The following is a 22,170-nucleotide window of genomic DNA, read 5'->3' on the forward strand; positions in this document are numbered from 1 at the left end:
ATCTCGGTCTTCTTGACATTTTCAATGCAGGTTCAAAGGGCAATAGCTTCACTTTCCAGGCCAAGCACCCCATCTGTAGGCACACATGTTCATCTTCGAAGTGTACTTTTATATAATTAAAGGGAGGATTTTGGAGTGGCTTGACTATCATACTGAGTTCAGATCAAACTGGCCCAGGAAACAGAATAAATTTGGCATCTCTGTTTCAAATCTTCTGAAGTTTTGTTCTGTTCTAAGCCTATTAACTCCGAGGGTAATTGAATGCAGCTTACCTTCACGTCGTGACGTGTGGCTGTTACCATGGACACGAGGCAACGACAACGAGTGAGGAGTGAGTGTCACGGATGTGAAGTAGCTAAAAACAGTTAGCGGAGCCCGGGTGAGAAAAAGTTTATCCAATTTTCAAAAAGTTTGTTTGTTTCTCACTTTAGTTTGATAGTTACCGGAAATTAAAAAGCACGTTTTAAACGAGGTTACTTCTGTATGTGGGACTGCAGACATGGTTACCACAGGGAACTAAAACTGAACTGAAACGGAAATAGATGTGAATTTTATTTCAAAGAAAAAATAACTTAAATCTTGAATCTTTGAAAAACACACAGAAAAATAAAAATATAGAGCTGATAAAAACTCAAAACGACATTTTAAATAAAGAAAAGTGGAATTAATGAATAACGGGGGGACTACAAGAACTGTTGGCTTCCATTTATTCTTAAAAATAATTGAAAACATTTTATATAATCGCACCGAAGCTGCAGAGCGTGGCCAGAAGGTCCCACACAAACAGATGCTTCTACCCACGTGATGATAACATGCCCAGAGACAGCAGGGACACCGCCATGAAACTAAACTATTTATTGTATTCAAAGTTTCCTTACATTTTAAAAGTAAATGAGGTGTTGTCCAGCTCAATACGCACTACTCATTTCCAGAGCAGAACTCTGGCATTTTAAAGTTGTGTTTAAGTTTGTTTTTACAGAAGATTTTTTAGCCTCTTTTTTTAAACAATAAGAAAATACTGACAACAAGATCGAATTTGATTGAATTATTTTAATTGGCAAAATTGTTTTTAAAAAAAAGTAGACAAGATGCTATTACAAAGTGCTTCACGTGAGAATGTAAAATCATATCAAACAGGCAGTATAACAATATAAAGAAGGTATAAAATCAAATAAAACATATTACACATGAACGTTACCCAGATGCCTGTCTAAGCAGATGTGTTTTAAGCTGCGTAGTGGGGGAGGTAAACTCTTCCACAGCATTGGAGCTGGTGTGCTTTTCTCATGTTTTTTTTCATGTGTGTGTTTATGTGCAAACTTCAGGCGCACATAAACATAATTAACCTTAATCCAGGAGGAGCACAGCCCTGATGGAGCAACAAGTTGCTGCTTCCGAGAAGCTTCTGTAAGTTCTTTACACTCATTCAAAAACTACACACACAGCTGAAGAAAATACAAGACAAGCAAAGAGCTAGTTGTCTAGACAAGACTGTCAGGGAGTTCTGGAGGTTTCTTCCTGTTAAAAGGGAGTTTTTCCTTCCCACTCTCGCCAAAGCCTTTGCTCACAGAGGGTCGTCTGATTGTTAGCTTTTCTCTTTTTCTCTTGATTACCCCTTTAAAGTCTGAACCATGAAATAACTGACAGAAAAATCTAATTTATTTAAAATAGAGGTTTAGTTTTGTTTGAAATCTATTCTGCAATTTATTAAGATTTTTCTGAGAGAAAAATTCCCACCAATGATGTAGAAGTCTCAAAAGCTCAAATACGAAACATTAGATGTTCAGGGGTTAATGTAGGCTCTTTACCCTACAATGTAAAGCACTGTAGGGTAAAGCTGGTGGCTTTGAGGTCGTCTTCACCTGTTCTCCTTCTTCAGGCCCAAGTCCTACAGGAGCAACTCTCCAGAAGAGATTCGACTGTTAGCCATCGCAGAAAACTTCCAGCGTCAGTACTCGCACTTGTGTCCTGACCGCAAACAGCTGCTGCTCTGTCCTGTAAACGAATGTGGAGTAAAGGTAGGTTTATCTCACTCAACCTTTTTGTCTCTGAAGAACAGATCCCATCGGACCTTCACATCTGCAAACACCCTAAATACTTTCTGCATCGCCGTCTGTCTCTTCTCATATTCAGAAGTTTGTGTCGACGTCTCTTCGTCCAACGCCGACCATCCACTGTGAACTGTTCGACTGGCAGGGCTGTGCCTCTTTTGTGGCCGACTTCCTGTCGTTGGTCCCTCTGGATCCGCCCGTGGAGCTGGTCAGAGAAATGTTTGAGTTTTAGGAGCAAACCAAATATTTTTTGTATTCTGTGGTTGAGAGTTAAAGCACATGTTAGAGAGGACGTCTTTTATTCTGCTGTTTCTGATTTGTGAAACCGTAATTTTCATCATTCAGATAATTATTGCATATAATGTAATTCTAATATGACAGGCTGCTTGTGTTTAGCTGCACATTAACTGCGCGTCATCCTGTCATGTCTGTATGCAGACACCTCACATGACCAGCAACTGATGATGTCACACTCAGAGAAACGTGTTTCTGAGAAGCTGAAACTGGAGCTGGACTTGGTTCTGTTTGTACTCTAACAGAGATCATTTAGCAGACAGATCGGTGCAGCATCTGCAGGGATGAGGAGTGTTTAGGTGAAGGGAGAGTTCAGCCCGAAGGCAAAGAAAGTTCATCTGCACCCAGCAGCCTCTCACCTGCTCAGCTCCATGTCAGACAAACACATGGTCAAGACTTCCTCGGTCCTTGTAGATGAGACCAGAGGAGAAAGTTCAGACTGCTTTAAGCTGATAGAAAAGAAACAGCAACTCAGATTTGGAGTACAGTGACCCAGCCTGTGCTAACAGCCACTGCTCCTGTGCAGCATCTGGACATCTTCACCTGACTGTCATGCCTCTGAGAGACTCAAGTGCAGATTTTAGAGAATCAGGATGTTTTCCACAGCTTCACTTGTCAGACGCTCTTCTTTCTTTTATATACAGTCATTGTTCTGAACATGTTTCAGCTTTTCAAGATGGTGGATGACAAAAGAAACAAGGCTGCAGAACATAATCACATTCACATCAATAAATGCACACATGCGTGCACCTTCTCTCAGTGTGTGTCTGATTGTGCGTGTCTCCCATTGCAGCCGAAGGTCCTTTCCTCTCCCACCTCGGTGCTGCAGAGTCAGAGAGCCACGTGTTTTGAGTATGCCACTCTGCTGTGCAGCCTGCTGCTCGGCGAAGACTACGATGCCTACTGCGTCAGCGGCTACGCCGTCAAAGAGATGTGTCTGCTCGATCAGAGCATGCAGCAGTGCCCCCTGCTGGACCCCGAGGTCAAGGTAAGTGCGTGCAGCGTGCACATGTGGTCGACAATCAGATTGTTGACTGCCAGATGTGAAAGTGACTTCTTGGTTGTGTGTTTGCGTGCAGGATGTGCAGGATGTGACCCCAGAACAGAAGGACCAGGATGATAAATACTCAGTGAAGCTGCAGCTGCAGCTCAAGAGTCGTTTTCTGGCCGAGCAAGAGAAGAAGAAGCAGGAGGCTGAAGCTGCGCTGCTTGTAAAACAAAAACAACAAGAGGTAAAGTGATCTTTTCTCTACAAGAGCGACTGCATCTATGCTGCAATAAAGGCTCTCATGAGATATGACATTTATAGGCTAAGAGTCACATGCACAGGATCTATGTAAGAAAGTCTGTTTACAAGACGAGGTGGTGTTTACCCTGCAACAGCAGCTCATCCTGGGTGCCTTTAACATAAGCTTGTCTGTCTTTTACTTTCTGTTAATTAAAATTAAGTGTAAGATCATATAAAAGGATTTACATAATTTAATTTGACTTTTAAACTGTAGCTATTTTTCCTCCTTTGTGTTTTTCATGTTCATCGATGTATCTCATGTGTTTTCTGTTGGATTTTTGTGAGACTGGTTTGAAGTGTTATACAAATTCACTGAATATTCTGACTGAAGATCAGTAATGATGGTGTATGTTGTGTCATCACTATGAATTCTCTGTGCGAGCAGGAGAAAGATCGGCAGCTGGCCGACCCGCTGCGAGGCCTGTGGGTGCACTGCTGGGTGCTCGTGCTGTCGGGCTGTCGGGACGTCCAGGAGAACGTCTTCGTCGACCCTCTGACTGGGATCAGCTACCCCACCAACAGTGACAACTTCCTGGGCATCGAGAGTGTGTGGAACAACCTCAACTACTTTGTGAACATGCAGGACTGCAGTAACGGCTGTGCTGTGAGTCCATGTGCACGGTTAGAGTCAAAATAGCAGAGGCAGAACGGAGCAGGTTTGATGAAATATTCTGCGTGTGTAGGACATGATGTTTGACCTGGATGATTTGAAAACGTGGGAGCCAGTCTTGTTTGGAGCATCAAGCAAAAAGCAACTGATTCAAGAAGTCCTGAAGAGAAAAGAGGCTAAAATGATGGGCAAAGGGAACCTGGTGCAGGTACCGAATGCATGTGTGTTTCTCTGGGTGTCAGAAAGCAAAAACCTTAGCTGATTGAAATTTGTATGTTCTCCTCAGCAGGCCTGGAGCTCTTCTAGCTTTCATACATATAAGCCCTAATGTCCTGAAAGGAAAATCAGAAATCAAGAAAATCTCTGGCTCTTTGGGGACAAGGTGCATTAAAATGTGCTTCCAGGCTGTGATACACAAATGGCAGCAACAAGCATGGAGCAGGGGTCACCTGTATTTCAGTATATCTGATCCACAGTTATTATCATCAAAAAATACCACATATACCACCCAGAAGAAGTCAAAATACTGCTGTAGAAGCTGTAAATAGATTCTCCTGGCTAGCCTACGGGCTAAGAGGGACTCACATAAAGTCCCTCCTAATTTAAAGCTCTGGTTCAGACTGACATTTATAATATAACAAACTTTTATTTTCTAAATCCCTAATAGAAAAAAAAGGAACTTACCTAACTCCAAAGAAAATCAAATCTACAAAGATAATCTACCTAACGAGCACATAAACGTGAGAAAACGAGGATCACAAAACAAAAGGAGCCCACAGAGACAATCACAGCAGTGTAAGCCTGCAGAACCCAGTGAGTCGGCACGCAGTCAGAATGGCCACAGCTCCACAGACCGCTCTGATGACTGATCACCCAATCAGGACAGAGGAGGTGGAGCCTAATGCCTCATTTGGGATTTAACAATAAATACAACAATGTACGACCGAGACAGTCGTACATTTTTACTTCATTAAAGGAAATTTAAAGGAAATATTTGACCTCTCTGTCTGAATGACAAATGAAAGGATGAGGCTCTTAAACAGTTAGTACACACTTACTTCCTGCTATCAACAACTCTGTTAACAACAGTTCTTCTTTCAACATTAGTAATTTAAACACTCAAACGAGACTCTCAGAGTGAAACGCTGGTGTCCTGTGCTGCAAAAGTTATGCTGATATTTTCAGCTCTGTGTTGTCATTTCACTTCTTTTCATTTATTTTTTAGTACATTTCTATTAATTTCCTGAGACGAACTGATTCAGGTCATTTTGTGAATTTAAATTTAAATTCCAGCTCCAGCAAATGAAACACGATTTTACTGTGAATACAATAAATGTAAATTGAACTTTCTTTGTCTCGAAGGAGGGCGGGCCCAACGTTTTGGAGATGCCGAGATCCTGGGTCAGCTACATTGCCATCTCAACAGAAGGTAGGCTCTGTTTGTACGAACATTACCTTGTACATTGTTCACCAGTTTTACTTCAGCTTTAGGAGTTCAAGATTTAACCTCTAGAACCCAAACAGACGTCACCTGATGCTGTCAAACCTGCACAAATACTGCCTCTTCTTTATTATTCAGCCCTGAAGAACCGCTGGCCAGGAGGAAAGAAGGTGATCCGCTACAAACAAGCCCAGCTGGAGAGGTTTGCCACGTCCAAAAGGTTATACGGCGTTGTCACACGACTGATCAAATACAAAGACCGAGGCTGTGAGTGCCAGAGAAACACGCTTTTCTGTCTTCATGTAGACGTGAATGTGCTTTTCTTTACAAGGAAAAAAGGGGAATTCATGAGTTTCTGGAAAATCTTTCTCAATCGATTTGGTGCAGTTCTCCAGCAGGAACGTCTCCCAGCAGCGCTCCTCATGCACTCCTCAGACGTTCTCAGATTCCTGAGATTTTCTCAGTGTGCTAATCTTTTTAAGTTGATTTGTAAAATATGTAGTTTTTGATATTTTTAATAAATTAGACAACTTCTTTTATATTTTTAGTTCGTTAGTGAGATGATTTATGGTTGTGTTGTTTGTAATGAGTAACCTGTGAGTGTGCGTTGAAGGCACTGAGGTCGCCACGGTGAAGGAGTGGTATCAAGGCAGGAGCGACTTCCTGGAGGAGAAGGAGGTGGACAATATCAATAAGATCACCACAGAGCGCTTCAGACATGGAAGAAAACGTCACCTGCTGTGTAAGCTGGCTTTCTGCAGCCGTCCTCAGAGGCGCTGTGTAGTAACATTTTTCATGTTAGGTCTTAATACAGTGCAGCCGAAGGCACCTAAAATACATCTGACAAACACCAGCAGCTGTTTTATTCTAGAAATCATCAGTTTAAGAAAGTTTGACTCAGCTAACATTACAGCTCGGCTCAGGCTGAACATCCTAGGTAACACGATGGCGTCATAATCTGTGATATAGATAAGAGCCGATGGGCCCTTTTTAGCTGCTCAGCGTCTGATTGTGGAGTTTGCAGACAAACAGACAAAGAGAGACTTCATGTGTTATACCATCAGTCTAAGTCGGGGGTATTACTCATTCCAGAATGACTTGTCGTTAGCCAATGAGCATGCAGTTTGATGGTCATACCCTCCCCCAAAACAGAAACAGCAGTGTTCATCACGAGCTCTCAGTACGGGACTTCGTAGTCCAGTGGGCAATGTTATGATGGCGATGTCTGTCTTTTACACAGTCTATGACTGAGTTTTGGCGTCAGCTGCAAGCTCCCGAGCAGCTCAGACATGCAACTGAATGTTGTCACTTGCTCCATGTGTGAGCCTTCAGCAGCTTTGGAGTGAGCAGGAAAATAGTGACTCATTCTAAATGATAATGTCAGAGAAGTGATGAACGAGTGAGCTGAGAGTAGGTGTGTTTCTTTTTCGTTCAGTTTTGAGGGTCAAATCACTTACTGTGGGCACTGAGGTTGAAATGCACTTCAGCGGTGCTCGCGTTGACGACCTGGTGCGGAGGGTGCTGTCGCCGAAAGAATTAATCGAGCTCTTCGAAGGCCGGAGCGACTTCCTCCATTACCGGCACGTCTACTTCAAAAAACATATCCAGCTGCTCAGCGAGAACTCACACATGGAGGAAGTGCCCATACTGGTAAATGACAGGAAACAAACACGCAGATCACTTCGTAAATCTTCGTAAAGATTGCTTTGTTTTTAAAAGCCACAGGATGCTTATGTGGATGTGTTTGGTTTGTTTTGTTTATTGCTCATCCAGAAAGTGGTAGAGCGTTTCCATAGAAACGGCTCCAAACCAGCCAATGAAGACGTGGCTGAGCGAGTGTTCCTGATACCAGAGAAACTGATTGAGTTGAACTACCACTTAACGGAGGACCGATTGATCCCTTCAAAGATCAGCTTCATCAAGCCACTGGGCTCAGAAAAAAGGAACGCACAGGAAATCTCTCTTGACATGATCTCCACCTTCCAGGTACACGTCGCAAATGCATGACAATACATACAGCAGATATCACAGTTACATTTTTTCAGTCTAAAAGCTTCTAATCTGCCTCTGGGTTCATGCACTCCACTGATACTTAAGGTGGATCTATCTGCGAAGCCGTTTACAGCCGTAACCCTGCATAAGATGCTGGTGGAACTGATGGAGGTTGAAGAGAAGGTGACTCATCATGTTATGTGGTCGGTGAAAGAGGTAACCACACCCTGGATTAAAAGAGTAGTCCCCACAACGCCTTCATTCTTAAAGTTTTCCCAGGGTAATGAGGAAAAGTACCTGTAAGTTCAGTTAAAGATGTTCTGTATTGATGTGTGAACAGATGAGAGACGTTGTGACCCTCCGTGAAAAGGAGACTAAAGAAATGAAGCTGTGGAGCCGAGCAGCTGCCCTCGTCCACAGCAGGAAACAGAAAAAGGTGAGACACCAGCTGTTTCTTTCTCTGCTGCTCACATTCCCCGACTTTTGTTGCCCCCCTTCCACATTTTTGAGATGTGTTGCTGCCATCAAATTCAAAGCAAGATGTCCCAGTGAAATGCATTTGTATTTTATTTGGATTTCACACAACATTCGACCTCCTTCACAATAGGGGATATCTAACAGCTGTTTTTACAATCTTCGACTACTTTAACACTTAGACCCCCGGAGAGCAGTCATTTTGGTTTTCTACCTTAGACCCCTGCGGAGTCATCATTTTGCGTTTCTACCTTTAAAAGCCGGAGAGCAGTCAGTCAAATGCTGGAGTCGTTCATATGTATATTAGGTCGTTACCTAGGAATTCTGGAGGGAGGGGAGTGGGGGTGAGTGATTGAGGGGGTGGGGGAGTGGAGTGTTGCATGATGTCTTGGAAGCAGTTTCGTGCCATAGTTCCAATTATCTGTGGGTTTCCCAGGTTTGCTGACCAGCAGTCATTTACCGATGGAACCCTGTAAACCCCCTGCAAGATGACAATTGCAATAAATGCCATTAGTTCAGGGAGGTCCATGAACCAATGAACATGCTCCATGCACCACTCAGCAGGCCATTTGTAAATATGTGTACAAATGGTTGGTTTTTTGTACTGTTTTCATCAATAAATGTCAGCAACAAAGGACATACACCCATGTGTGTTGATTTCTCCCTAAGATGGCAAACTGAAACACTCCAAGTTGGTGACTTTTGGAGATTTGTTTCCCTGGATGATTGAGAATGCATCAAGATGAAACACAAAAGGAAGCTCACCGCTTTTGTTGCTGCCATAAATGCCATTAGTTCAGGGAGGTCCATGAACCAATGAACATGCTCCATGCACCACTCAGCAGGCCATTTGTAAATATGTGTACAAATGGTTGGTTTTTTGTACTGTTTTTATCAATAAATGTCAGCAACAAAGGACATACACCCATGTGTGTTGATTTCTCCCTAAGATGGCAAACTGAAACACTGAAACACTCCACTCCCCCACCCCCTCAATCACTCAGTGAGTGATTGAGGGGGTGGGGGAGCTGCTAAAAGCGGTGAGCTTCCTTTTGTGTTTCATCTTGATGCATTCTCAATCATCCAGGGAAACAAATCTCCAAAAGTCACCAACTTGGAGTGTTTCAGTTTGCCATCTTAGGGAGAAATCAACACACATGGGTGTATGTCCTTTGTTGCTGACATTTATTGATAAAAACAGTACAAAAAAACCAACCATTTGTACACATATTTACAAATGGCCTGCTGAGTGGTGCAAGGAGCAAGTTTTGGGTGGCTTGCGACCTAAAATCCAAGTACACAGATGCAAAAAAAATCAGGCCACTGTGCGATGTGTTCACTGCTACAGGTACACATGTGGTAAATGCAGACGACAGATACCGTGGCAGTGCCAGGATTGTGAGTGATTGCTGAAAATGTTGAAATGTACTCACTCACTTTTTATCATTATTTGTAAATATGTGTACAAATGGTTGGTTTTTTGTACTGTTTTCATCAATAAATGTCAGCAACAAAGGACATGTGTTGATTTCTCCCTAAGATGGCAAACTGAAACACTCCACTCCCCCACCCCCTCAATCACTCACCCCCACTCCCCTCCCTCCAGAATTCCTAGGTAACGACCTAATATACATATGAACGACTCCAGCATTTGACTGACTGCTCTCCGGCTTTTAAAGGTAGAAACGCAAAATGATGACTCCGCAGTCAATTTAGCCAATTTAGCTTCCACTTCCACCATTTGACTGCTCTCGGGTTTTATAGGTAGAAAGGTAGAAGCCTGGGGATGCTAGTGTTAAGAAAGTTAAACATTTGACTCACTGAAAATTTAGTAGATTATATATCAAATAAAGACTTTTACAAATATTTACACACAGAAATGTTGTTTAAAAGAAGACCAGGTCCCTCGAGATTCCAGATGATTCACATCTGTTAGTTTTATTTTTTCTTAAGTACAAGTAACACAATCAGTTTACATCCAGATTGTGCTCAGGCTTGAATCTGGATAAACGTTCATGGCTAAGAACTTCCTGGTATACTTTTTTTTAATGTGTAATAGACAATGATCTGTTGAACAAGATTGTGTGACTGGCTTTCAGAACTTCAGTGTGTAATGTGTAAATGTTCACATATATACAGATCTCTGTACTAGTGATGTGAATTCCAGCTCCTTCGGCTCCCAACCGACTCTTCAGGTTGTTTTGCTGCTTTAATTTATTTATTAGCAACAACAATATACAATTATGCACAAAAGGAATTACTAAAGTTTAAAAAAATGTGGTTTTATTTATATATGTTTATAAATAAATGCAGTGGCCCCAAGAGACAAACTCCAAAACACATTGCCAGCGTTAACTGAACTTCCAAAACAGAGCTGCCTAGATCAAATTCAATTACATAACTGAAAGCAATATGCATTGTTTGTGTATTTATACACACACATTCAAATGATTAAAAATGTTCATTTACCTGTTACTACCACACACCAAATCCAGTCGTTGGTACTTCCTGGCTTGTGTAGCCACGAGGTAACAAAAGCTCAACGCTGCGCCCGAGCGTCCTGGAGCACTGCTGTTGTGTTTTCAAATTTGTACGTATTTTGGAGTTTGTACGGGCCATCGTGAATATACTTTTATTTATTTACTCCACATAAAATGTAATAAATAAGCTATATAATGCAAAAAACAACTATTCACATTTAAACTTTTAACTATTTAAATTTTCAGGTTTTTCCTTTTAAACAAATTTAAAGTGAAACAACACAAAATACTGCAAACCACAACACAATAACATATAAATTACAATATGAAAACAAAAAGAAGATGCACGTCCTCTGTCACAGCGGTCCTCAACCTTTTTTGTGCCACGGACAGTTTAATGTAAGACAATATTTTCATGGAGCCTTTAAGGTGTCGCGGATAAATACACCAAAATAAAATGAAACTGCAGCTTTACCTAATGTCAGCGCTACTGTTACTCATTTTATATTAGGATTTAAAAATCTAGCTGGTGTTGGCCTGGGGAGTAACCTTCAGTAATAGTAATAAATCACACACCAATACTACATTCAATACATTACAAAATACATTTTGGGGCATGTATTCTGTAATCTGTAGTGGAATACATTTTAAAACAAACTTCCCATCCAATTCTATTTATAAAGCACTTTAAAATACGCAGCACAGGACCAAAGTACAGAAAATAAGTTAAAAACAATAGAATAAATAAAAAATAAATAAAACACATAATACATAAAAATTAAAACAGCCCTATATTAAAAAAAGAACACAAGATAAAACAGCATAGGCCTTCCCAACACTGGTGGTGAGTCACATGGCAGGGTCAGATGTGGCCCTGCAACAAGGGAGAAGCTGAAAGCAGATTCTTCATTGTCATTCAGTACAGAGAAGGTCCGGAGAGAAGCACAACAGTCTCCACCTATCTAGACCTCCACCTAACACAATGGAGGCTCTGTCATGGCATGGAGCTGCTTCTTTGCCAGTGGTGTTTGAGATCTTTTAGAGCGGTGGCCCCCAGGCTGTGGAATGCTCTCCCGCCATCATTACCTTGATTGGATTTATTCTTTTAAAAAGCAGCTTAAGACTCATTTATTAACATTGGCTTTTTTGTATTTCTGTGAAGCACTTTGTGGTTTTTATGCTGTGAAGAGAGCTATATATTGCTATAGATTGGCAACAGTTTTATTTTTTAGCATCGCAATCAACCCAAACACGCGGCCAGTGCAGGAACAACATAGGTGGGGAGGAAATCACCCAGTGGGTCACTATCAGTAGTGGACTGGCCTCACCAGAGCCTGGATCTCATCGTTACTGAAGCAGTGTGAGATGGTCTCCCAGAGAAAAGGACCAAAGGCAGAAACGTGGAGTCTGGGGACGGACTTGTTTTCTGAGTCTGCCTCAAGTGGCCATTAGAGGAACTGCAGCTTTTGATACTCAGGCGGTTTCATTTTTCAGCTCTGGAGTTTGATGATGGATGAGGCCCGCTGTCTATCTGTGGAACCTCTTTAATATCAAAACAGCATTTTAAAAAAATGAATTAAACATCTGTCTTTTAATTTGGAGTAATATTGTCTAAATCTCTTGCTGCTGTTATAGGTTTTGATCTTCTTTGTTATTTTTTTTTATCTCAGGTGTTTGTTGCAGTTTATTTTCTTTTTTTTAAATGATTCTTGTTGCATCAATCCTTTTGACTATTTGTGCTTTTTTTCAGGAAAATGGTGAACTTAAAAACATTTTGCAGAAGTATCTGTCTGAGGAGATCGACAAAGACCAAGATGTGAAGAAGGAAGGCCTGAATCCAAATTTTGACATCGAAACAGAGGAGAAAATCAAAATCATTCAAGAACAATACATGAAGGTACCAGTGAAGCCTCACACAGTGACTCTGGGTGACCAGTTTTGTTTGCTGCACAGGTGGGGCTGTATAGTAAAATGGTAAATGGCCTGTATTTATATAGCGCTTTACTAGTCCCTAAGGACCCCAAAGCGCTTTACATATCCAGTCATCCACCCATTCACACACACATTCACACACACATTCACACATTGGTGATGGCAGCTACATTGTAGCCACAGCTGCCCTGGGGCGCACTGACAGAGGCGAGGCTGCCGGACACTGGCGCCACCGGGCCCTCTGACCACCACCAGTAGGCAACGGGGGAAGTGTCTTTCCCAAGGACACAACGACCGAGACTGTCCAAACAAACTGGCAACCTTCTGATTACAAGGCGAACTCCCAACTCTTGAGCCACGATCGATGGTTCTGTTGTCTGGCTTCATAGAAGTCATTTTTATTTTTGGATGTTTGATAAGTAAATTCGGGTAAATACACTTTGCAGAAACTTGTTACAATCCGTCCAGGTTCTTGTCCTTTGGTGGACGGTAAAACCTTCTCGACGGGTGCCAGAATTCTTTCCTTTGATAAAACTCTGGACAACGTCTCATCTCAGACTAAAACAGTCATTTGATGTACATCAGTGTTTTCTTTTAGTTAGATTTGTAAGTACATACTGTCCATTGATGTAACAGGATCCAGAATCTGGGGTAAAAATGTGCCAAACTGAACATGTGACCCGGCATGCTGCTTTAACGGAAGATAAAGGCTATAACAGCTTGTTTTAGGCAGATAAACTAAGAGCTGTGCAAGATAAACAAGGACTGTTTGGACTGTGAGTCACACAAAGCTCTTCTAGTAAAGTACAACAATAATATGTGGCTGGAAGTCAGAATGGTGACAACAGAAGCAGCGAGGGTTCAAACAAACTGACATGGTTGTTAAAAATGTGTGTTCAGGACATAGCAGAGGTGGAGAAGACGCAGGAGGGGTTAAAGATGAAATTGCACGAACTGAGAAAACATCGGGAGCGGGACCAGCAGCAGCACTGCAACGAGATAAGAAGCCAAGTTAAAGCCGCCCTGGAGCAGCTGCACATGTACCCACACCCACCTCAGCCCAATTTTCCAAGACACACCCAAAGATTCACGTTTAAAAACACAAACTTATTGTGTGTGTGTGTGCGTGTGTGTGTGCGTGCGTGTGTGCGTGCGTGCGTGCGTGTGTGTGTGTGTGTGTGTGTGCGTGCGTGTGTGTGTGTGTGTGTGTGTGCGTGCGTGTGTGTGTGTGTGTGTTTGTGTGTGTGTTCAGGGATATGCGGAGCGGAGAGGAGACACACAAGGATGTTCAGGAGGATCTCTGCCAGGAACTGAAGCTCTCCTCTCTGACGGACAGCTGAGCCGCACACACCTGTCGCCTTTTTGTTTTAACAGTAAAAACAAATATTGGTGTTTATTCGTTACACAACCAAATGATACAACTACACACGTGTCTGTTTTTGTTTGCTTTGTTTTTCTTCATCTTTTTATTTTTGACATTTAGATTTTTCAGGCCGTGTGTAAGACTTCATACAGGAGGGTCCTCTGTACACGACTGCCTCTAGATCTGATATTTATGGTTGTTGCTACGAAATCAATCAACAAATAAATACAAATCATAAGGTTTCTGGGGTCCTGCGATTTCATGATTCAGGTGAAGCAAATATAACCAGGGAAGCAAAATGGAATACGTGTGTGTGAAAGAGAGGGAGACAGATGGAAACATTCAAGGAGTCAAGAAAGTGAATGTGGATGAGTTTAAATACTTGGGGTGGAGCGGGTGGAGATGAGTGTCAGGAGGGATTTGTGACAGAAGGAGAGCAGCAAGAGTGAAAGTTAAAGACCTGCTGTGATGTTTGGTTTGGAGACGCTGTGTCACCAGCTGTCGTCGCTCCCGATTCTTGGATTCTGACCCGGCGGAAACACGACTCGAGACGGGCGTCTCAGTTCAAGAACTTCCTTATTTACCCATGTATAAGAGGAGATGTTCACAGCGTGAAGCCTCCCGCAGATCTGAAGGGCAGGCCCTCGATCTGTCACATGTATACTTTTTCAAAGTTCCTCGTTCAGAGCCTACTTTTCCTGTTATGTAGTACTCTGTGTTCCTGTACCCTTCATACACAGTTTTTATCAAAACATCTCCTTATCTTTTCCTTTTATGGTCTCACACATCAGTTCATCTCTCCTTCTCTGCATGTCCTCATTTTCTATGCACGTGGGTGGCTGCATGTGGGGTCTCTGGATGCGCTAAGCTCTCTAGCTAGTTCAGCTTTTTTTATCTATACTTATCAAGATGTGTTAGTGGCAGTTAGTGCTGCCCTTTGCAGCCAGACTCTAATGCTGCTTCTACACTCTTTCCTATAATGCTGTTTTTTATTTGTAACTACTTGCTCCTGCAGTTGCACAGAGGCCTGCTAGCAGTATAATACTATATACAGTTCCACAGGTGGCACAAAGATGTTGAGATCCTCGGTGTGAGTGAGCAGTACATCAGAGGGACAGCTCACCGTCAGGAGGCGAGGCTGAGGGTTACATTCAACCAGAATTTCATTCCAAAAAACACAAATACACACAAATAGTTACAAACTATGGCTGAAAATAAAGGGAAAAATAAATAAAAAATACATACATATTGGACAAAGGATGTTAAAGATGAAGCCGATTGACAGGAGGAAGAGGAAGGCCTCAGAGGAGATTCATGGACGTGGTGAAGGAGGACTGCAGAGGTTCTAAAGGGAACAGCTGGAAGAAGAAGGCTGAGAGAACCAGCATCCCTGTGCCGTGTCAGTTAGAAACGACAGATCTTTAAGATAAATAAACGTCACTGTTCCTTCAGTGCAGCAGTTTGCAAATAAAAGTCCGATTGCACTGTGAGAATGTATTTCACAGGTTTAAAGAAAATAAGAACTTTAAAGACCCAAATCAGTTTTTCTTCTTTTTAACAGTAAATGTCAACAGGAGTGTAAATATGTGTAACATATAAGGTGGTACACAAAATTAAATTCAGCAGCAGCTCACACACGACGCACAGATGGATGTAGAGGCGAGGAGCGTGGAGGAGCTGTGGTATTTGGAGGAGGGACTCTTTCAGAGACGTGAGTTCCTGCTTTCCAGTGAAGAAGAAGAGAGGCAGCAGCAAACCATCAGAGCCTCATCATGAAAGTGCGTCACTCCTCTCTGACCTGTGAGTACACTCACCTCTTTGTTCTGTCATGAATGTAAAAATTGCAGCACTGAAAATGGGCACAAACCTTCAGCTACATGGTGGATTTGATTAAAGTCAGACATTCATGATGCTGCCGAACTTTCAGAGTCAGAGTCTGACTTGTTTGGCCTCAACCTTCTCCTGGATTAATAAAAAAATTAGTGCTTGTGTTTTTTGTTTTTTAAGTTGGCCACAAAAAATAAACCTTCAGTTTAATTACAACTCAGCACTGCAGCCTTTACAGAAAAACTTTGTAAGCAGATGCTAAAAACACTCTGTCGTAACTTCTCTGTTACTTTCAGATCGAACGGTGATCCTGACGGGTCCCCAGGACGTTCGCGCCCTCCGAGGTACCAGCGTCCTCCTGGACTGTTGTTTCGCTGTAGATCCTCGGCTGGGCAGTTACCAGGTGGTCTGGAGGCAAGGCGACCGGAAACTATCAGAGTCTAAGTGTCGATAAAAAGTAAACAAAAGCACACACTCGCTGTTTCTGTCCATTCTCAGAACATTCTGAACACATTGCTGTGTAAATACTCGGCTCAGATTCTGTCAAAACTGACTGCACAGAGCTTCACATCCAAAAGTGAGACAAGTGAGACAGAGCGAGCCACAAACAAGCAGCAACTGAAGGCAGCTGCAGGAAAGTGAAGGAGAGCATCTCCAGAGAGGAAGCAGCATTTAGTGTGGTTCAAACGTCAGATTATTTTCATCCAAGTATTCAGCTAAATCCTTCAAAATCTGTTAGTTTGTGCAATTACTTTTAGCCTCAGTAGTCACGCTTAGAGAAATTGCTGATTTTTTGTTTCCGGGCACTTTCAGGTGTCACCAACAGTCACTGTTGTGAAACGGCACAGCTCTGCCGATGCTTCGTTTTTATAATCACAATCCCTGAGAAACTCTGCCTCTCAAAGAAGCTCTTATTTGTACCGAGCCATGTTACCGACCTGCTGGCAGTTAACCCAATGAGATGCAACATGTTCCTCCCACTTTCGCTCTTTCGTCTGTTCTAACATCTCCGTGTTGTTGCCATCAAAGTCAACATCAACATTTCTGGATTTGGGTTGTACACGTGTGGTTCTCCGTCTGTGTGTAGGTACATGATCTTTGACAACGGTACGCTCAGAGTAACGGACGTCCAATTACACGACACCGCTGAATATTCCTGTGAGGTCATCACGGATGTGGACAAGGTTACCGCCCAGGCCTCCATCACCGTCATCGGTGTGTGTGTTTCTGCATATTTTGTAAAGGGGTGGACCCTCAGCACCAGCCAGAGTCTAATATTGTTTTTAATGACTCACCTTCTATTGTCTCACTGGCTGATAACCACCTGCACCATCGGGCTGCTGGTTCTGATAGTCTTCATCCTCACATGGTGCAAGCACAGCAAATACAGAGGTTATGTTTCCAGCATATTCACAATGTGTCACAGACACAAAAATTATTTTCAAATGTTCACATTAGTTACATATGTTCAATTAAAAAAAGAGCTGCAATGAAATACAGTTTATTAATTCAGCAGATTTCAGCAGGAGGTAGCATCCACATCCCACAGTATACAAAAAAGAAACACTGGAACAGTTTTCAATGCTTTTTACACAACGACTCAACAGTCGCTATTTATTCAACTGGATGACGTTTAAACGTTTCACAGCATAACTGTTACCCCTGCTTTACTGTTGTCCTCCAGCCTCACGTGCACTTTGAATGATTGTTCCCTCTAACAGAGGAACATCCTTTGTTTGTTCCACAGGGTTGAGGACCAGAGGAAACTCAGAGGGCACAAACATGGAGGTGACTTTCTTTCTCTTTGGTTCCTCTCACTGTTGACAGACTGCTACTGTAACAAAGAAATAAAGCAGTCACAGTGTGATGGTTCAGTTTGTAGACTGTTCCAGAAATTACAGTCCAAGAAGGTGAATTCAAACAGGTAGGTGACAAAAATGGCCGCCCAGACGGAGACTCCAACAACAAACAGAGACACTGTTGTCTGAGAGGTTCAACGAGGCAACGTGGAAATATTTACCAGCACAAATGATTTAACCAAGTCAGAGTCTCTTCTTTTTATGTGAAGAAGACAGTTTGTCTCTGTTTCAGGACGTCCACTACGAGAACTGTACTCCAGGTTCTACACGTGAAGACTCGACCTACCAGAGCCTCGATCCAGCCGGCAGGGACCAGGACCAGACCTACTCTACACTCACACATGAGACTCTCTGGATTCACACCTGGGTTTGTTTCAGTGCCTCAGGTTTAAAGTTGGAACACAAACCCTGAAAACTGTAAATATTGACTCACTTTGGAGTCAGCTTCAAGTGGCTGTTAGAGGAACTGCAGCTGCTGGAACTGCAGGAGGAACCAGCCCCACCAGCCCCCATCATCCTACACGAGTGCCCCGTGGACACTGTGAAGTCTTTCTGCTGCAGCGTGTCATCCATTTGTCTGAGAAGGTGTCTGCAGTCTTCCTTCTCTCCAACACCTCGACACCTCCAGGACCCCGAGACTGACACGAAAAATGTCTTCTGACCCCTCCCACCCTGGACAGAAACAGTCGCTCCCCTCAGTATCATGAAACTGCCAATATTATGTACATGTTATTAAAAACAACAAAACATTACCTTCCCTGATCAGTCTGTTTTTTGTACACTAAGAAAAATAATTAAATGTTATAGATTTCATATTTTACTCAACCCTAAACAGAGACAACCGTCGCTTTGGATTCTTCTATTTTATTTGAGTGTTTTAAGTGAATCCATTGCATTAAATGTTCATTTGGAATCACTTGATGGATCTGCATCAGACTAATCAGCTGGTTAGCCACACAGAGCTAACAGCAAACCATCTACAGTGGGGCAAAAAAGTATTTAGTCAGCCACCGATTGTGCAAGTTCCCCCACCTAAAATGATGACAGAGGTCAGTAATTTGCACCAGAGGTACACTTCAACTGTGAGAGACAGAATGTGAAAACAAAATCCATGAATTCACATGGTAGGATTTGTAAAGAATTTATTGGTAAATCAGGGTGGAAAATAAGTATTTGGTCAATAACAAAAATACAACTCAATACTTTGTAACATAACCTTTGTTGGCAATAACAGAGGTCAAACGTTTACTATAGGTCTTTACCAAGGGCCCGTTCTTCGTACCTCGCTAAGTGAGTTAGCTGGATTAGATTGTTGACGATTTCGCGTGATCCTGGATCGTTCGGTTCCCCGAAGCTCATCCGGGACTTGCTGTCATAGCAACAGAGCCGTAAGCGTAAACCTGCTCGGGAGCAGGTTTACTTTATGTAAACAGGATTAGATCGTGGCCACGCAGGTATGTCCGCTTCATTTATACGAAAGCAACAGCGATATTCCACCACTGTTTCACCATAAATAAATAACATCAATGTAACTAAAGATAATGCAGCACCTGATCCTTTTATTGATGTCACACAGATACATACAGGTCATTCCCTAAAAAAGGGAAATGTACTATTAACATTCTATTACATGTATGTGATTATTACAGATGTAATTCATATTTCAGAGTAGTAATTGTAAATTACTTCGTGTAATCAAGATGAGAGACCACGGCTATAAAAGCGAAGGTGGATTTGGGAAGCCTGTCGCAGCCATGTCCTGTCCGTTTACGCGAGCCACCCATTGAGGAAGGTGCAAGATTGATAAGGAGAGTCCTCAGAATTCAGCGTATATTGCGGGACAGACAGGATCCTTTAGCTCAGCGCGACAGTGTGCTCATAGAGACATATCGATTTTCCCGTGTGGGTATTATTTACTTAACCAACTTGTTGACGAGGGGGTGCAGGACCACCACCTGTCTTTTTTTGCTCTGCCCTTTTCTTTGTTGCTGTTATGAACAAACAAACAGATTATTTCAGGGTCTCTTTCCAAGAGACTAAAAGCAATATAAGTGATAGATATTACCATTCTGTAGGATATTCTTATATTTCACTTTTACTTGTTCCCATGTTCTAGTGGGTCCTGTTGTGGCTCTAATGTGAAAGGGGATATAATATAACATATTATAATATAATATAATGTAATATAATATTGGTTAATATAGTGTAATATAATAAATCTACCCTACCGCCTACTGGTATTGGCCAGAGGGGCCGATGGCGCGATATGGCAGCCTCGCCTCTGTCAGTCTGCCCCAGGGCAGCTGTGGCTACAACTGTAGCTGCCTCCACCAGTGTGTGAATGTGAGAGTGACTGAATAGTGGCATTGTAAAGCGCTTTGGGTGCCTTGAAAAGCGCTATATAAATCCAATATATTATTATTATTATTATTAAATTACTTACGAGTTTAATTTGTCAGCAACTTTCTGCCAGCCCTCTCTCCTTGCTTTTGCAGCCTTTGCAGTGTTCCCTTGCGTTCTGATTAAACTCTGAAACTCCTGAAATCCCTCACTCAAGAGTTCTTGCTCTGCTGCCGAAAAATACCGAGCCGAGCGCGCTCCTTCGACATTTTCGCCGACCAATCAGAGGGTTGCCGATCACTGTTTCTGCTATCGATGCGTATCCCCTTTTACGGCACCCAGTGATCGCACATTACTTCATCCAGCTGTACTAATCGTCAACAGCAGGTGTGTTCGGGGAACCGGATTAGCGCGCTCACGGTTAGCGCGATGGTTTGGTCTTGGATGTTTCATTTGATCTTGGATGTAGTAAGCGACGTACGAAGCACAGGGCCCAGGTTTGCACACACAGTAGCTGGTATTTTGGCCCATTCCTCCATGCAGATCTTCTCGAGAGCAGTGATGTTTTGGGGCTGTCGCCGAGCAACACGGACTTTCAACTCCCGCCACAGATTTTCTATGGGGTTGAGGTCTGGAGACTGGCTAGGCCACTCCAGGACTTTCAAATGCTTCTTACGGAGCCACTCCTTTGTTGCCCGGGCGGTGTGTTTTGGATCATTGTCATGTTGGAAGACCCAGCCTCGTTTCATCTTCAAAGTTCTCACTGATGGAAGGAGGTTTTGGCTCAAAATCTCACGATACATGGCCCCATTCATTCTGTCCTTAACACGGATCAGTCGTCCTGTCCCCTTGGCAGAAAAACAGCCCCATAGCATGATGTTTCCACCCCCATGCTTCACAGTAGGTATGGTGTTCTTGGGATGCAACTCAGTATTCTTCTTCCTCCAAACACGACGAGTTGAGTTTATACCAAAAAGTTCTACTTTGGTTTCATCTGACCACATGACATTCTCCCAATCCTCTGCTGTATCATCCATGTGCTCTGTGGCAAACTTCAGACGGGCCTGGACATGCACTGGCTTCAGCAGCGGAACACGTCTGGCACTGCGGGATTTGATTCCCTGCCGCTGTAGTGTGTTACTGATGGTGACCTTTGTTACTTTGGTCCCAGCTCTCTGCAGGTCATTCACCAGGTCCCCCCGTGTGGTTCTGGGATCTTTGCTCACCGTTCTCATGATCATTTTGACCCCACGGGATGAGATCTTGCGTGGAGCCCCAGATCGAGGGAGATTATCAGTGGTCTTGTATGTCTTCCATTTTCTGATGATTGCTCCCACAGTTGATTTTTTCACACCAAGCTGCTTGCCTATTGTAGATTCACTCTTCCCAGTCTGGTGCAGGTCTACAATACTTTTCCTGGTGTCCTTCGAAAGCTCTTTGGTCTTGGCCATGGCGGAGTTTGGAGTCTGACTGTTTGAGGCTGTGGACAGGTGTCTTTTATACAGATGATGAGTTCAAACAGGTGCCATTCATACAGGTAACGAGTGGGGGACAGAAAAGCTTCTTACAGAAGATGTTACAGGTCTGTGAGAGCCAGAGATTTTCCTTGTTTGAGGTGACCAAATACTTATTTTCCACCCTAATTTACGAATAAATTCTTTACAAATCCTACCATGTGGATTCATGGATTTTTTTGTTCACATTCTGTCTCTCACAGTTGAAGTGTACCTCTGGTGCAAATTACTGACCTCTGTCATCATTTTAAGTGGGGGAACTTGCACAATCGGTGGCTGACTAAATACTTTTTTGCCCCACTGTAAAACCTTAGCATACGCAGCACGCAGCAGCTACAAGGATGGTGTTCTTATTCTATTATTATTACAGTGGTTGAAACATCATAAGTCTGCCTTCACTTTGTAATCCACATCAGTCCTGCTGCAAATCCCACATTTCCACAGCGTTCCTGTGACTTTTGGTGTTCTTTAGGTCAGCACTATGTTGGTGTTTGTATTGAATCAGATTATTTGTATGGAACAGACTTTGGTGTCACACCAGTTTGTACTACAGGATGGAGTAGGGAGCTGATGTGGGGTCCAGTCTGTGAAAGAACAGCTGTTCCAGTTACCCTAACTTACAACAACAACACAATCAGTGGATGTGATGAGCACGTCACCTACTGAACTGTAAACGGAGGAATTTCTGTGGATCATTTTTGTTAA

The 22,170-nt window shown here is 42.8% G+C and overlaps 1 protein-coding gene across 2 annotated transcripts; it reads left to right on the forward strand.

Moving 5' to 3' along the window:
- Nucleotides 1-285: 285 nt before the first annotated feature.
- On the forward strand, nucleotides 286-14,172 carry ccdc135 (coiled-coil domain containing 135). Of its 2 annotated transcripts, none has more exons than XM_014410250.3 (18): nucleotides 286-379; nucleotides 1,326-1,407; nucleotides 1,880-2,018; nucleotides 2,134-2,259; nucleotides 3,139-3,333; nucleotides 3,425-3,577; nucleotides 4,019-4,237; nucleotides 4,317-4,451; nucleotides 5,606-5,672; nucleotides 5,823-5,951; nucleotides 6,298-6,426; nucleotides 7,120-7,334; nucleotides 7,458-7,670; nucleotides 7,782-7,892; nucleotides 8,017-8,112; nucleotides 12,381-12,527; nucleotides 13,463-13,602; nucleotides 13,815-14,172. In XM_014410250.3, the coding sequence occupies exons 2-18, from the start codon at nucleotides 1,373-1,375 to the stop codon at nucleotides 13,900-13,902; spliced, it is 2,337 nt and encodes a 778-aa protein (XP_014265736.2). In that variant the 5' UTR covers nucleotides 286-379; nucleotides 1,326-1,372; the 3' UTR covers nucleotides 13,903-14,172. The 2 variants fall into 2 exon arrangements, with proteins under 2 accessions (XP_014265736.2, XP_076734757.1); XM_076878642.1 differs by having other exon boundaries at nucleotides 302-379; nucleotides 1,357-1,407.
- Nucleotides 14,173-22,170: the final 7,998 nt, after the last annotated feature.

The sequence above is a fragment of the Maylandia zebra genome, linkage group LG20 (assembly GCF_041146795.1).
Source record: "Maylandia zebra isolate NMK-2024a linkage group LG20, Mzebra_GT3a, whole genome shotgun sequence".
Taxonomy (NCBI): Eukaryota; Metazoa; Chordata; class Actinopteri; order Cichliformes; family Cichlidae; genus Maylandia; species Maylandia zebra.